The sequence below is a fragment of the Glycine soja genome, chromosome 12, assembly GCF_004193775.1.
Source record: "Glycine soja cultivar W05 chromosome 12, ASM419377v2, whole genome shotgun sequence".
In the NCBI taxonomy this organism is placed as follows: Eukaryota; Viridiplantae; Streptophyta; class Magnoliopsida; order Fabales; family Fabaceae; genus Glycine; species Glycine soja.
The window spans coordinates 341280-358705 of record NC_041013.1 but is presented as its reverse complement, the minus strand read 5'-3'; the positions used below and the strand labels follow the sequence as shown (position 1 = coordinate 358705).

Sequence of the window (17426 nt, the reverse complement as noted above, 5' to 3'; positions counted from 1 at the left end):
TATATTTTCAATATCTGAAGTTATTTTTTTAAATTTCATAAAAGATCCTTTAAAAAAATGATATGGTTAAAATAACATATTATTTTGTTTGTTATATGTTAGACTTTTTTCTGTATAATTTGTTAATTTATTTTTATATGATTTTTTAAATTTTTTATTGCATTTCTTTTACAAAATTACAATATGTTATGCTTTCTCATTGCTCAACTCTTCCTTATATTTACTCTCAGTTGAATACTATGTTATCATGATGTAGTGAGTTTTTTCATATATTTTTAATATCAACTAAATCATCTAACAAGTTGCAAACTAAACTATTTCAATTATATATTTAAATTCAAACATAGTATTTTCTTATACTTTAATATCTTAATTATTTCAATTAATATTTTTCTAATCTATCATTTTTAATATCTTTAATTTTATCTTTTAAAAACAATCTTAATTTCAATATTTTTTAAAAGAAATTATCAATAATTAAAAATATTTATATATCATAATATAAATTATTTATCATAAATATAAAATATAATTTATAAGTAAAAATATATTTATTAATTACATATTTTAATTATAATATAATTTATGTATTTAAAAATATTTTTATCATAAATTTAATTGTACTTATAAAATAAATATTTAGCTCATGCAATGCAAGGGCTAAAATACTAACTATTATATAATTCTTATAGTTGATAAATATAAAAAATTACTTATCATATATATGATAAATTTATTAATTTTTATGATAATTAATTATTTTATACTAAATCATATTAATTGTGAGTTATCATTAGATTAGATGACATTATAAAATTATTTTACTATTTAATATGGACATTAAACTCAATAATAAATATTATAAATTAATGAAATCAAATTATTTTCTCTCTGGTGAGGATTGAAGATGATTAGTACATGCTAATTAATTAGATTAAAAATAGTTAGGTGAAAATAGTAAAGTAAGGAGTAGAATAATTTTAAGGATAATTCTTAAATTTTGTGAATTAATTCCAGAGATTGATTGATCTTTTAGCTTTTCAATTTTTGATATAAATATTAAATTTCTATTCTCATCCCACCTGTTAAATAGTATGTTTTATTAAATTATTCGAAATTTCAGATGGATATGGTAGGTGGATACTATGACGCTGGCGACAATGTGAAATTCAATTTTCCCATGGCATTCACAATGAGCATGCTAGGTTGGAGTGTCTTAGAATTTGGAGATCTGATGGGTTCAGAGTTGCAAAATGCATTGGAAGCAATCCGGTGGGGAAGTGATTATTTTCTCAAAGCCACAAAATATCCTAATATAGTTGTGGCACAAGTTGGCAATCCCATTGCCGATCACGGTTGTTGGGAGAGGCCAGAAGACATGGACACTCCTCGAACCTCCTACTTTGTTTCTCAGAAAAGGCCAGGTTCAGAACTCTCTGCTGAGATTGCTGCCGCACTTGCAGCATCTTCCATGGCTTTTAGGAAAACTGATCCTCACTATTCCAACTTGCTTCTCATTAAGGCTATGCAGGTACCTACGCTATTAATTATATCAAATGTTCTGCTGCTAGCTAATAATGTTTATCTCCCTATGTTATGTTTAGGTATTTGACTTTGCAAATAAATATCGTGGATCTTATAATAACAGCGTCGGTGCGGGAGCATGCCCCTTCTACTGTGATATTAGTGGCTACATGGTACTAGAATTTTCAAGCTCATAATTTTTGCAGTGAAATCCAAATTATTATTATTATTAATGCACAAAATTGATCAGGATGAGTTGATTTGGGGAGCAGCATGGTTGTATAAAGCCAGTAATAGGCCCAATTATCGGGATTTTGTGAAAGCAAACATCCAATCCATGGGCAATCTTGATGAATTTGGATGGGACTGCAAGCATGCTGGCATAAATGTGCTTGTTTCGCAGGTTACTAATCTTTCAACCACACTTTATTTTTTACATTTTGATTTAAAACAATCATTAATTCTGGTATATCTTAAAATTGGTAACTTAATAGTTTTTTCATATCTCATTTAATCCTTCCAATCTTGGCAGTGGGCGATGGCTGATGCATCCAGTAGAGATCTTTTCATTCCTAATGCAGATAAATTTATATGCTCGTTGTTGCCGAGTTCGCCCACCAAATCTGTCTCGTACTCTAAAGGTGTATTAGTTTATATGACTTGGAGTTTTTCTTTAAATATATTCGGGAAATTTTTTCAATTAAAGGCTTAACAATGCTTATAATTTCAATAAGTAATAACATACGTGCTAAGAATAGGAAATTAAATATTATATTTGGTTAAAATAAATTAAATGCAGCATGTACTCACTTCATATACTTTCTGACTGATTCAATCCAATAAAAACTGAGTGGTGATTAGGTGGACTTCTATTCAAACCTGGAGGATGTAACCTACAACACACAACAGCTCTGTCATTTCTTTTAATTGTTTATGCACGTTACATGCAATCTGCGAGGAAAACAGTAACATGTGGGAATGAAGTTGCCGACCCAGCTAGGCTCATAAATCTTGCAAAAAGTCAGGTATGCATGCAATTGCATTGCAGCAGGGCAATTGATCATAAATAAATCCTGATTGAAGGGTAAAAGTATAAGCATGTGCATTAATTAATTTTTTGAATGATATGGATCTTGCAAATTTGTAGGTGGATTACATATTGGGAAAGAACCCACTAGGAATGTCATACATGGTAGGGTATGGAGCCAAGTACCCTGAGAAGATACACCACCGAGGTTCAACTTTACCATCTGTGGATATGCACCCACAACATATCCAGTGTCGTGAGGGAGACCAATATTTCAAATCAGAAAAACCCAATCCTAACATCCTAACAGGGGCTGTGGTTGGAGGACCTGCGGAAGATGTTTCTTTTCAGGATTCGCGCTATAATGCTGGTCAATCAGAGCCAACAACATACGTCAATGCTCCTTTTGTTGGTCTTTTGGCTTACTTCAACAAGCCTACTATTAGTTAGTTTTACTCTTAGCCTTACCAATTACTATCAATAATTACTTTTAAATTGTATGCAAAATTATTATTCATTTAATAAATTTTCTATTAGATTGATCAAATTCAATATCCATAAAAATTATTAAACAAACAAATATAACCACTCAAGCAATGGATCATCATTTCCTGGATTGTTAGAACAGTAAAATCATGTGCATACAAAAACTATAGCGTCCATATTCACTCATAGAGTCTTCCAATCATAACTTATCAAAATATATTAGTTTATTGACTTTTCTTTTTAAAATAATTATTTTAAAATAATTCAAATAATAATTTGTAAATTATTTTACAGCATTAAACTCTTTACGTAATTGTAATCTGAGCATTATTATTTAAAATACAATATACATAAATGGTGACCAACCATTCAACCTTATTATAAACGCTCTTCATTTCGTTGGTTGGGTCACCTTTATTTCTGATGTTAGTGTTTTTGTTTTTTTTTTTTTTCCTAATCATGACGTTAGCTTTCTCCTTTGATAAAGGCTTATTTTCTTTCTTATCACTTTGGCAGTTGAGGGCATTATCGTTTTTTTTCGTTAAGCATTATTGTTTTTTATTCATTGTTTTCTAGCCTTCTAATTAATTGCCTTTTGAGTTTTCTATTTCAGCTGTTTGTAATCTTGCAATTGCTTCATCTCCTCCGATAATTGAAACAAATTTGCTCACTCCAATAATAAGGATAATGATATTTTAAAAATTAATAAGGATAAAATTAAAAAATAAATAATGAAATTTTTATTAAAAATTCATCAATGATGCAGTAAAAAATATTAAGTGATATATATATATAGACACACACACATTGCGTGAAAGCACTTGTAAAAAAAATACATTGAAAGTAATGCACGAGAGTATAAATAAAACATACCTTATAAAATTGAGCGGTGTGGAAGTTGTTAATATTTGATATGTGTCTTTATTTGGTAGGAATAAAATAAATTTAAAATCTCCAAATTAATCATCTGCAAGAAATTATAAAATAGAGAAATAAAAATTAACTAAAAACTAAGCAGTTATAAATTCTGTTTTTTTATTTACAATAAAAAAGCTATTTATTTTACTTAAAAGAAAAATTTTATCATCCATAATCATCATACTAAACTCAAACTATTATTTCTGGTAAAGAATATTTGATCTAGAAAAAAGTTATTTGTTTCATTAAATTACAATGTTTAATCATCATCTAAATTACTACTACTAAGTAGAACGTTTTAATAATAATTAATAATTTGGTAAAAAAAATTAATAATAATGTTAATATATAGCTTTTTATTTTCTTTCTGCGAAAAATCACTTTATATATAATCTTAAAAAATAATCTAATGCAAACATGACAGTGTCCAGAATGCCCGCTCCGTACAGATTGACTGTTTATCTCTCTCTTCAACAGTTTAAAATCAACTGATTGTGCTCTTCCCTCGCAGGCATCATCTCTTTCTGTTCTCCTAATTCTCAATTTCATCCTTGGGAATTAGGATTTCCTTTAGAAAAGAAATAAAAGTGTCTGGAATGAAGATAAATAAAAGAGAGTATAAAGAAAATGGAAAGTAAAGTTGTTTGTTTAAAGTGAAATAGAGTTAAAAAAAATACATGAAAGTTTTAAATTAAAAGTGGTGTAGTTGATAATAAAAAAAAATTAAGTATTTTTACGATTCTAATTTTTACTCATATATGAGTTTTATTTTACTTTCACAGATTATATGCTGGACTTCTGTTATAAAAAAAAAATACACAATCAAATATGTCAACACGTTAGATTTTGCCAACAACATTTTGCTAACTCCAATTCGATTTCCTAACACCATATTCAATTTTGGTCACATATTCCATTTTGTTATCAATAAATTAAATCAATTATGCATGCAGACACATATTTGATTATACATGCACCAAACATGAGATAAGCGCAATTTTGGAAATCAATCGAAGTCAAGAGGTTCTTGTAGACTTTCACCGCATTTTACCTCATTTTTGGAGTGAAATTGAAATGCGTTAGGCCCTTCATTTTTAAACAAGTTTCATTGATGATTTCTCGCCTACCAAACACATGAAAGTCCTACTTTCCACTCATTTGATTGGCACCCTCACTTTTCATCCTATTCTTGCACTCGTTACTAACACATACTTAGTTTAGTGGGAAAAAAGAGAGAAAAAAACAAAATAAAATTTCACGGCCTAGATTTTATGTCGGGTAGCTAGCTAGCGAAAGTGATGATGTGGCACACTTGCAAATTGCCAAATTGAATGGCTAAAATGTTGCGTGAGCAGCCTCTGTAAACGAACTACCTAGTGGCTTCTTGGATCCTATCCCATATGATATGCTCTAGCTGTAATTATTTAGTTGAAAGGGAACGAAGGATTCAAAACAAACCATAATTGATCCCTTCAGGCCTCCACTGTCATACAAACTGACTTCAAACACCATTCTTCTATCTCTATCCTTTAATAGGAGATAACATAGAGGAGAGGAAGGGAAATAAATTCCAATCCAAATGCAAAAAGGTTGCATTGCAAACCCCATGACTAGCAAGAAAATCAACTAAACTGTTACGAATATGGGAAACCGAAACTACCAACTTCTTTTAAGAATATCCAACACCTCCAACAAGAGCATACTCGAGCCACTAATTAACTAAGAACATCTTAATTCACTAATTAAGAATATCTCGACGGTCAAATCACATTGATAATCATATCTCTTTGAAGATTGCAAATGATGATAAACCACTAATTAACTCATCAAAGAACAAGAAATCCGCTGATAGTCAAATCATTGCATGTTCAAGAAAAACAAAATTGCACCATATTAAAAATTGAAAATGTTAAATGTTCCGAATAATTATTTTAAGGACTAACAAAATATAGTAACTAACAAAATACTACCCAAAAAAATAATAGAGGAAAATATATTGTTTATACGTATATTAAAAACTAAACATTAAAGGAAAATACACTGTTTATACGTATATAAAAATTAAAATGCTATTCAAATAAAAAATAACAAAAAAAGGTTTTTTTATTATAAAAATAATTTTGCTTACGAGTTTTCTGCTTACACCCAAGGACGTAGAGAAAGATACACTTTTTTACCATTTAAAACAAAATATAAATCTTCGTTATTATTTTAAGGACTTAATATTATCTATTTAATAAATTCGAAGAATAATAATTAGGTAAATTCATTCTTGACAAATGCAAATATACAAAGGGGATAAATTTCTTAAAATTAGGAAACTTAGGCGGAGAAATGACTGCCTCAAACGGATGATTTTAATTTTATAAGAAAATTTTTATTGAAATTAAAATTGATTGATTTGGATTTCAATATCCCTAAACCCACCAACCCAATTTGTGCCCACCCAAGGAAAGGGGTATATCATTACAAAGGGGTGGACAAAATGTAACACTGGTGGATCAGCAATAGGAAACTCGGGGGTTGCGAGATGTGGTGGGAATTTTATAAACTACTATTTCCTTGGATGCTTCACTGAAAATTTGAAGCAATGACATTCATTTTTTTAAAACATCTTTTCAACAATTAGTATTTTTTTATTATTTTTTTTCTTTCTATCACATCATATCATTTATAATATTTGTATTTTTTTCTATTTTATCACTCTTTGTACATGTAAAATAGGATTTGAGTGAAAAAATATATTTTTTCAGAAATTTGGGTATTAAAAATTCTGTTTTCGCTGAATTTTGGTGATAGAAATAACAAAACAAAAAAAAAAAGTTGAAGTAAATTTTGCTTGGAATGCGACTCGGCTTTAGTGTGGTTCAAGCTTTCAAGAATTGTGACTTGGTCCCTTGGAGCTTAAGAAATAGGTGGTTTAATTGTATAGCTTTCACAAAGAATATGAGATTTGTCACTGAACACATATTTAGAGAGGACAATACTTGTACATATATTAGTAGAACTCCCTTCCCGCTTTTATTGCTACAACAAGTCTTTTAAACTATAGGTTTAAATTGTTTGCTTTCACATGGATTTGGTTCATGTTTAACCTCTTCCTTTAATAATATATTTCTTTGGCATGCAGTGTTGCTTGTGAAGTAGCAACTAGGCTGCCAACCTATTGAAATCATTGGTGCTACTAACTAGTATTGTCTCTTTTTGACTAATAAAAAAATTGTGTCCACCCATAGTTTGCATTATTGATCGGGAAACAATACGGTTAGATTCGTCTGGCCAAAAATGAGTTAACATGTCCCGTCTCACACTTTATATATGGGTTGAAACGGATAATCAATCCCATTTTTGGTTGAATTGGCGGGTTCTATCAAAACTAAAATATTAAAAAATAATAATAAATATATGTTAATTGATTTTTATTAATTTTATCTTTTATGAATATTGAATAATAAATACTTATTAAAAAATATTGAATGTATTATCTTAAATTTTAAATAATAATTTATCTATACAGCAAAAATTAATAATATATGTATAAAATATTAAAATAAATATACTTTTTTTTCATAATAAGTTAAAAGTAGATTAAATTAGTTTGTTTAGTTCTCTAATTTTTTTAAATCAATTTAATCTAGTCTTTCAATTTAAATAATAAGAAATCACACTATCTAACAGTTCAAAACTATTATTAAGTAATTTTAAATCACTACAATATGTACATTTTAAAATAAATAAATCAATTTTAAAAATTAGAGGATCAAATTAAAAAAAAAACTAAATGATCAACTTGAATCAATTTTAAAAATTAAAAAATTAAATTAAATCTAAATAATAAATTAGAAGATTAGAAAATTAATTTAAACTTAAAAATATCTTCACTGAAAACATGTTTTCATTGATTACAAACTTATTTTTGTTGGATAATTAATTCTATATATATGTTATTCCCTCTCTCTCATTATTGGAAATGTACTTCCGAAAATATTACCATTGTTGTTGTCTGCTAACAAAAATTGCAAATTGCCAAATTGATTTTGGTCAAATTTCGGTTGCCTGGGCAGCCATTGTAATTTGCGAGACCGTTTATCTTGGCTACTGGCTTCTTCGATCCACTCCACACTCATACTAACTCAATTTTGTCGGCAGAGTAAGTTTCCCTCTCAAACACTTTCTCTTGTTACACTTATTATAATAATAAGTTTCTATTATATATAATTTGTAGTCGTAGATAACCATGCATCAAATTACCAGCATATACTAAGAGAGTCTATTTCCTAATTACCTTGACCAAAGTAATTGGACGTAAATTGTCATGTTTATTCTCGTTAAGGGCTTCTTCGTTTCTTTCTCAACTGCCATTTCATCTCATGAACATTTGAAGCGCATTAATTAAAAATGTGACCTTCCAACTTCCAAAACATAATCTGAAAAAGAAAATGGTTTAGCCCGCGTCAACTCAAATTGTACTAAATTAATTTCAGCCTTGAATTTAAAAGAGAGATGAATTTCAGGCTAATGTCGTCCGCTGCGTCAATTCACATTGTACTGGATAAATTTGAGCCTTTTATTTAATTTGCCGCAATATCTTCTGCTGTTCACGAATCTATCCCTTGCTATGATTATTTATATAGTTAGTGAGCAAGAATTATTTTAGCCTTTTATTGAATAACATGAGAGTGTAATACATAAAAAGATTATTTGCAACAGCAAATATTGATGATAATGAATCAGATTATCACACACTCAAGTTGAATATGAAATGTAATGTTGCACTCAATTTAGGCTGAGAAAGTGACACCACTTGCATGGCAGTCATAGTTAATCTTTAAATTAAGGGGAACCGAGAACCCCACTGGTCCCAATTATTGGAGCGATGAATAGAAAAGTCAGGTACTTGTTGTATGAGACTCATCATAAAAACCGAACTTGTTAGTTTGGACCACGTTTCCAAAACCCAAAATTATTCCTTTCCCTAAAATATCATCCAAACGGGTTACTACATCATTTTAATTATGATAATATACAGAGTATTAATAGTAAAATTGCACAAGGTAGAAAATTTGAGTCCTATATATAGGTCACCTTCCATCCTATTTCTTTCCTCACCCAAACCAACAAACCACCAAATTAATCCATATATAGAGAGAGTTAGGAAAACAATGGAAGCCATTTCTCCTAAGCATCTTATGACATCCCTTGTAATAATTATAGCTTCTAGTTTGACCGCACACTGTGGCTGTGCCAAGAGAGGGGGTGAAAGACCATACAAAGAAGCCAACACACTGTTCATAAGAACATCATGCAGCTCCACAACATATCCAAGACTCTGCTACAGCTCCTTAGTGAAGCATGCAGACTTGATCCAAACAAATCGTGTGGTTCTGACAGGCGCAGCCCTGAATGTGACTCTTGCGTCAGTGAAATCGACATCGGCAATGATGTCAACGCTGGCAAAGAAGCAGGGGCTGAAGCCAAGAGAGGTTGCAGCGATGCAGGACTGTGTGGAGCAGCTGAGTGACACTGTGGATGAACTGAGAAGGTCTATTGCTGAGATGAGTGATCTAAGAGCTTCCAATTTTGAGATGATAATGAGTGATGTACAAACATGGGTGAGTGCCGCTTTGACGGATGAAACCACCTGCAACGATGGCTTCCAAGAGATCACTGCTGCCACTGATATTAAAAGCACCGTCAGAAGACTCGTTATTCAGGTAGCTCAATTGACTAGCAATGCCTTGGCTTTGATAAATAAGCTAGCCAATTCTTAATTAACTTCAAACTCCACCACTCTTCTCTTGTACTGTTACATACACAACATGGATTATACTCTTCTTGTCTCAATTTAATTACGTGATCTTCAACTCCTGGAGATAGGTAGCAACGTACGCGTGTTGGTGTGAAATGTTGTAAATATGTAATTATCAATTAGTTGAGATTGTTGTTACCGCTGGCTAGTGTTAATGTCTCGGGCCTACTAGCGGGTGGACAGATTTTAGTGATGTGAATTAGACACTTATATTGTCTATTTTCTCTTTCTTTCTTTTTTCTTTGGGTGAATATATTACGTGTATCATTCATATAAAGTGAAGTTGATATGGCCATATAAACATTTTGAATCTGCTGTCTTATAGGAGTATATATTAATAATGCAGAGTAGGTGCGTAATACACGCATGTATAGCAAATTGAGAAAAACTATTTGTTACGAAAAATCTGACAAAACACACCAGATATAAATGAAATAAATATATTTTTTTAAAACTAATATATATATAAAAAATGAATAGACACCTAGTAGTGTTATATGTAACTTTAGAGCCAAGATGTGTCTATTCATTTTTTAACTGAGTCTGTTTATCTTATTAAAACTAATAAAGATTGTGGCCATGTAACTTGAACTAAAACTACATCCTCAATCCAGGTCTTAACTCCTATTTCAAACAAACATTTTTTTTTTCAAAAATACCTCACATATTGATTGAAGGGAAACTACGAGTAAACTACTAATTTTATTTGGTTTGTTATTTGTAATAAATGTTAACTTATTATGAGCCACTAGCTTATATCTCGAGGGTCAAATCGTACTCATAATCATATCTCCTGAGGAAATCCGTTGATAGTCAAGTCACGTTGAAGAAAAACAAATTACACTATTAAAAATCGAAAATGTCATATGTCCTTAAGAATTATTTTGTGGAATGTGTTGCAAACAATAGGAACTAACTAAATTGATAGCGAAAAATATCTTCTTCATACTATTAAAAAAAAGCACTATTTTTCTTTAGGGACAAGACTGTAGCACTATATTTTGGGTTCCAATTGTGTTCGGTCATGGCTTATATTCTATAAGGTGCTGTTTTTCTTGCTCTCTGCAGCCGTGGGGCTTAATTTTTAGTACTGCTGGTGGGATATATAGCTAGCAGTTAGGGGGTCTATGTGTTTGGCTTTGTCGGTGCAATTTCTGTGTTGTGTAATAATTTCTATAGAATAACGGAATCATGATTTAATTTTAGTGAAGAAAAGAAGGCAACAAATATTTTGATATTTATATATTGATGGTAGGAATAAAAATAATTTTGAAGGAATCAATATCAATTTCCTCTGGATAATTATGGAGGCAAAAACTTGAATTGTGAGGCCTCTTGTGAATTTTGGACTAGGAGAGCCCCAAATGCTACATGAGTCATTGGGCTACCGGACCTCGGGGATTACCCTTACATTGTAGGCCCTGTGGATAATTATGGAAGCAAAAACCTAAATTGTGAGGCCTCTCCATGATAGTCGTATGTGTCATATATGATCCCATGGATGTTTGGTTTCACGTTTAGTAGGCTATAACGTGCGTAAAGAAATTCAAAAATTCAAAACTATTCCTTCTTCGTGACAAGCTACCGGTATGTAATGTGCAATGTATAAAGTGGTAGAGATGTCTATCACTACTTTTCATATGAATTTTAGAAACTAATTTTCAAGATGTATAAAAAAATAACTTTCAAAAAAGTTTCGAAGTCAATTTTTTCATATTACCAAAATTCTAGTACAATAAAATCAAATTCATGTATCTGTAAATTCATTAAATTGACAGAAAAAAATGTGAATAACGAAAAAAAAGGAGCAAAGACCTTTAATTTATTATTTATGTTTCAAAAGTCAATTGTAGAATCATGTGCTGACCCATTTTTTCCTTAACCTTTGATATTATAGTAAATGCACGCGATCCTTTTTAATTTATCAGCAAGAAGTCATGTGTATTTATTTAGACAGTACTACGTATACGAAATCAGCACGTGGCATGTGCCATCCCATCTTCTACGGTTTAGTTTAATTTGCCAATGAACAGAGTGGAATTGTCCAATGCATACTCAGCATATTTTTTTATTCCTCTCTCCAATTTCTTTCACACATTATTATTATTATTATTATTTAAATTTATTTTTTGAAATAAATATTTATTTTAACAAAATAAGTAATTTTTAGTTTTTTAATATATTTATCTAAATTATTTATGTTTTAAAAAATAAAATTTTATTTATTTTAAAAAACAAATTCTATTTATTTCTTAAAAAACACATAAAAAATACTTATTTTAAGGTTATTTTCTTAAAATTAAAATAAAGTCACGGTATATCGCTTATAACGTAATGCAAATACTTATCAGATCATTTGCTTTGCTTATAAAAGGGCCATTGGACACTTGTACCAATGCAATAGAAAGACACAAATGGCATTGCAGCACGGTGTGATTGGAAGTTCAAGATCTTCCCAAAATCTCTTTAGAATAGTTGTATCCCTTCTACTCATCTTAACCTTTCTCCAATTAGCAGCATCTGCATCTGCATCCACATCCACAACTGATTCCCTCAAAGCCTACAAAAAGTTCATAAAAGACAAGTGCAATTCAACCACTTTCCCAAAGGTTTGCTACAAGTCTCTGTCCCCTTATGCATCAAAAATAAAAAGAAACCGCGTAACACTCACCAAAGTGTCTATTTACGTGGCTCTAAAAGCAGCCAAGATTGCATACAGCACACTGACGAAGCTTTCCAAATCGAAGGGGAAGCTAACACATGGTGAAGCTTCGGTGATTGCTGATTGCCGAGAGAACATTGATGAGACGTTGGATCTGCTTTCACAATCTTCTGATGGGCTTGCAAATTTGAATGGCACATCTTCTGCTCATGACCAATTCCAATGGGACAACATAAAGACATGGATGAGTGCTGCCATAACAGATGAGGGTACATGCACCGATGAGTTTGACGAAATACAAGTGCGCCCTTCACTGCAGAAGAAGATCAAAACCACCGTTTATAACCTTTCTTGGTTCACTATCAATGCCTTGGCCCTCGTCAATAGGCTTTACTAATAAATAACAATGTTCGTTCAATATAATGTATGTTTTCTCTTTATATTATGACGACTGTGAACACAATCTTTTTCTTCTTGGGTTTACGCTGTTTGTTCCATAAATCACTAAGAACATTTTAAATGGAAGTTGCTTAACCAAAAAAAATATTATTTTGATGTGTAACATAATTTTGAATTTCTTAAAAAAAATTTAAAAAATATTTATATAAGTAACTATTGTTCATGAGTTAGTTAATTTTATATTCAATATAAAAAAGAAAAATAAAATATTTATGAGTTAAATAACTTATTAATAAAAATATCCTTTGAAAATTAAGAAAATTAGTTAAGTTGCTTAGATATAAATTAGATTGTTTATATTAAAAGAGATGCCATAAGGTTATTTGAAATTGTGGCCAGCTTTTAGACTGTGATTCTTATGTTATGCAGGGTGTATATGATCTACTTGTGGTACGTGCACTGTGCTTTTAGACTGTGATTCTTATGTTATGCAGTGTATTCAAAGGGCATATATTCAAGGGGGCAATTTCCAATTCCCCCTAACAAATACTAGTATCTTTTAAATTAAAGATTATACACAAACTTTTTATTTTTATATAAATACATACTCTTAAAAATATTTCATATATATAATAATGGTTTTGTTTTTGATTAATCTGTTTTCATTGATATAGTTTTTTGTCTATTAACAAAAATATTTTTCTTATTATAGACGTTATCGTTCTATATTATCCGTGGACTGTAGATTTGATTGTTATTTCATTCACAGTGGTCGTTAGATGGAACTGAAATTTTCTTGTTTTGGAGAAACTTATTTCATAATAAAGAAACATCAAGTTCACGATCAAGTACTGGAAACAAACGTAAAAATAATTTAGTGTATTACCAAAACGTTTAACTAAATGTCTCAAGTTCAATTACTCGATAATGGAGTTAGATTAATTGTTACTACTGTGATCTTACTTGATCTAATGTGATATATAAATATTTATGGTTAACTAATAAAAAAAAGAGGCTTAGTGCAATTAGACTATTATTTATTAGTTGAACTTAGAATGTATTAAGTTTATTAATTGTTGCTCTTGAGTAAAATAAAATTAGTTTATATGATTTTTTTAAAGTAAGAAATTGTATAAAAAAGGAAAATATATATTGGTGTAAAAATATAACGGAAATTGTATAAAATGTAAACTAAGATTACGAAATACTTTAATTTACGAATAAAAAAGAAATACTTTAATTTGAATTACTAATAAATATTATTTTTTTTTTACTTTTTAGTATCTCCAGACTTTAAAAAAAAATAATTAAATACTTTTATTCAAACAACAAGAGAGGCTCCACTTTGAATTCCGCATGTGTTGTACTTTAGAATGGTGTTGTCTCTTCTCTTGAATCTTGACCAGTTTTTAAATGAAAAGCATGTTCCTGATTATTTTGATATCAATTAATGAATATGCATCAATGAATAAATGTTCGTCCAAACTAGAGTAAATAGAGCTATATATAATAGAATCCTCTAAATTAAGAATCTCAAATTAATACAATTGGAAAAAAAAAAACGAAAATTTAAAATGGATGAGACTTGATCCTTCTTGTATGAAAACCAGAGAACCTCACAAGGGGTCCAAGAATGTACGTGAAACAAATTAAGGAAAGTATAATTAACAGAACAATTTAACCGATAACATTGTATATGAAGGAATATTAGTCCGAAATATGAAGTTCTTCCTTTCAAACAAATGCTAACTTTTTTGAATGAGAATATGCTGAACGTTGGATTAGTTAATGATGAAACTAAAAGTTTCTTTGTCATTGCTTAAGCCTTGGATTATCTACTCTGACGACCCTTGATGTAATAGTTGGCCAAAATCTTATAGGCCATTTCTCGCTAGCCCTAAAATTATGGGCAAAGTATGGGATTACCATTGAATAATGTGCCTTGGATATTTAATTTAGTCTGCCATTTAATTAATTTATTACGCCTTGACTTCAAGTCATTATTCACAAGAGCCTTATGTACATGTTAAAATATAACTTCGACATTATAATTTACATTAATTTTTAATTGAAGTCTTACACTTTAAAGTTTTTTATTTATTTATTTGAGTCTTATTTTTTTAATCATATTTAATCACAAGCTGACTTGATTTTTTTCTAACATTCGAATCGTCTTCTTCTTCCTTCCTTTCTAACATTCTCTCAAAACCTTTTTTGTTTCATCCATCTATATATCTACGTAAAATTAACACATGCCTTTTCATTCATGGTTGATACAAACATTGCTATGTCAATTATTGTATGCGGGGAACTTGAAGCGCTTGCTGGTGTACAATCTGCCTTCAAATTTGCATGGATGAACTAATTGAAGAATCAATTATAGTCACATCCATTGCTATAGAGGATGCGCTTATATCAAGCACCAACTTTTAGCTTCATGAGAGTAGCCTCCAAATCAAAATGAAGGCAACTTATAATAATTTTAACAATATATGCAATTCATCGAACCACTGTACTTTTCCTAATACATTTATTATCAATTGAGTTTTAAGATTGAAAGGATATCACTTCATGTTGTGCCAAAACTGAAAGCAGCCCTCGTATCCTCAGACAATTGATGAGATTGTTTCAGATATTATATATCATACTAAAGAGTTAAATTACCAACCTGCAACCATTCCATGTGTGACAGTGTGTGAGATAAAAGCTGAATGAGAGAAGCCACCTGCAAGCCAACAAGGCTATTGACTTGGAAAAAAAGAAGAAGCCATGTTACCTTTTGTTAGCCAGGTCAACTGTTCAAAGAAAGTGTGAGTACTGGTTGAAAACTTATTTTAGTAAAGCGATCAAATTGAAAATGAGAGAAAATTATGGGAACCAATTTTTTTTTTTTTTTTTGGTGGTTGGTTTGTTGAACTAGTTTCCAAGTCCCCATATATGGAATCCTCTTATGTTTATTTTATGGATTAATTATAAAATGCATGTCTTAATGCAATTGCAATCGTTTTATATCGTTCAGCGTTGACAAAGGCCACTTCACCTTAAATTGCAGAAACTGTATCCCTTTCTGATGTAGTTATATAATAAATGAGCCTTGTCACAAAAAAAAAAAAAAATCTAAATGAGCCTTTGGATGGGCATGTTTTATTAACAAGAGATTAGCATGGCAGAGTGATTGCGCCCTTCATGCTACTTGTTAATCATATCTCTTCTTTTTTTCTGATTTTGCTATACTAAGAAGTTATTACCAGGATATGAATTTGGAATATTTTCTGAAGTTCCCACATTACTCCAAACATTTTGTGCTGCCCTACTTTCTTAAGCGCAAAAAAGAGACCTGGTTTCAAAACAACGGATCACTAAAAAGAATTGAAGTAATGGTTAATGATCATAATTAGTTGCACGTTAAGAAAAAAAGTTGCTAGCGGGATTGTTTCTTTAGCAAGCGAAGGACTAGGGAGTAGCAGCTAGCAGGGTATCTGAAACTCTATGGCCAAGGCACCGGCCTTTTCGAACTTTACTTATATGTTTTCTTTGACAATTTCCCATTAACTATAAGACAAGTTGCACCATAAATTTAGGATCTCTATTTTCATCTCAAGAAATTGTATTTTTTTAGAGTTGAGTAATATTATTTATGTTATTTTATGCATGTCTCGAGCCCCTCATTCTAACAAATATTACCATTTTACACTTGCCTGGCTGCAGCATGTGCAGGTTGCGGCAAAGAATCAATTTATTGGACGAAGTGTTAGTTGATCAGCAGACTTCTGTTCGATGTTACGTTTAAGCGTGTATTTTCTTGTATTCCGTACTAGAGATGAAGGATGACAATGCAAAGTTGGAATTTGATCAAGCAAGTTGATGCTGTACATCAAAGAATCCTTATGACTTATTGTGAACACATTTGTGGGACAAAATGAAAACTGAATGGATCATGCATCAAGCATATCTTGTGACTCAAGAAAGAACACAAATGGATTGTATTTGTGGTGACAAGTCTTTGGATGTATAGCTGTCTAATAATCCAATCCAACTCTCTCCATGTCCTCTAATCTGTCTGCATTTTCGTAAATCCCCATAACAAGTACAAAATTATGTTCATTGCCTGGCTCTAAATTAAAATGCTTGTTTGCAGCAATCTCCTCTATGGTTACATCTCCGTGCAAAAAGTAGGCATACAATAATGCCCCCCACCCCACACAATTTAAGTGGCAGCCTCAGCACTCAAATGCTTAAATCAAAAGACTTCAACCTTGTGAACCTTTTCGTTACTTAAAGCAAACCCAAAAAGAAAAATATGGATAACTTGTCGGAATTTTGTTTCTATTAAATACATTTTTATCTGTTTACCGAAGTAATAGAGCCCCAAAAATAGTTCTCAAATATATTGCTCACGTGACATATGATAAGACATAAGACATCAACTCCCCTCCCTCATCCAACTCCTCTTTTATTAGCATAGTTCTTTTTATCACCTGTTTTCTATTTACCTCACTGGTTTATGGTTAAGTTAGTTTTCTTTCAAGCTTCAAGATGGACCAAGCTTAGTCATTGTGACATTAGCCTTCAACCATGCCCATCTCTGTCACATGTATATC

At 30.7% G+C, this 17426-nt stretch overlaps 3 protein-coding genes across 3 annotated transcripts; all 3 read left to right on the top strand.

The window, feature by feature from the left end:
• The first annotated feature begins 1123 nt into the window (after nucleotides 1-1123).
• On the top strand, nucleotides 1124-3049 carry LOC114378043 (endoglucanase 8-like). The gene is made up of 6 exons (XM_028336551.1): nucleotides 1124-1531; nucleotides 1605-1697; nucleotides 1775-1927; nucleotides 2057-2165; nucleotides 2386-2549; nucleotides 2672-3049. The coding sequence occupies exons 1-6, from the start codon at nucleotides 1124-1126 to the stop codon at nucleotides 2999-3001; spliced, it is 1257 nt and encodes a 418-aa protein (XP_028192352.1). The 3' UTR covers nucleotides 3002-3049.
• Nucleotides 3050-9030: 5981 nt separating this feature from the next.
• LOC114379234 (21 kDa protein-like) lies at nucleotides 9031-10074 on the top strand. Its single transcript, XM_028337859.1, has one exon. It carries the CDS (start codon nucleotides 9118-9120, stop codon nucleotides 9724-9726), a length of 609 nt encoding a protein of 202 aa, XP_028193660.1. The 5' UTR covers nucleotides 9031-9117; the 3' UTR covers nucleotides 9727-10074.
• Nucleotides 10075-12149: 2075 nt separating this feature from the next.
• Nucleotides 12150-12909, top strand: LOC114379485 (pectinesterase inhibitor 4-like). Its single transcript, XM_028338158.1, has one exon. It carries the CDS (start codon nucleotides 12179-12181, stop codon nucleotides 12821-12823), a length of 645 nt encoding a protein of 214 aa, XP_028193959.1. The 5' UTR covers nucleotides 12150-12178; the 3' UTR covers nucleotides 12824-12909.
• The last annotated feature ends 4517 nt before the right edge of the window (nucleotides 12910-17426 follow it).

Excerpts from the sequence above, each read along its gene's own strand:
- LOC114378043 (XM_028336551.1), top strand. The coding sequence starts at position 1,124 with ATGGATATGGTAGGTGGATACTATGACGCTGGCGACAATGTGAAATTC. Across the intron at positions 1,532-1,604 it reads TTCTCATTAAGGCTATGCAG|GTATTTGACTTTGCAAATAA; the intron begins GTACCTACGCTA and ends TGTTATGTTTAG. Across the intron at positions 2,550-2,671 it reads TAAATCTTGCAAAAAGTCAG|GTGGATTACATATTGGGAAA; the intron begins GTATGCATGCAA and ends GCAAATTTGTAG.
- LOC114379234 (XM_028337859.1), top strand. The coding sequence starts at position 9,118 with ATGGAAGCCATTTCTCCTAAGCATCTTATGACATCCCTTGTAATAATT.
- LOC114379485 (XM_028338158.1), top strand. The coding sequence starts at position 12,179 with ATGGCATTGCAGCACGGTGTGATTGGAAGTTCAAGATCTTCCCAAAAT.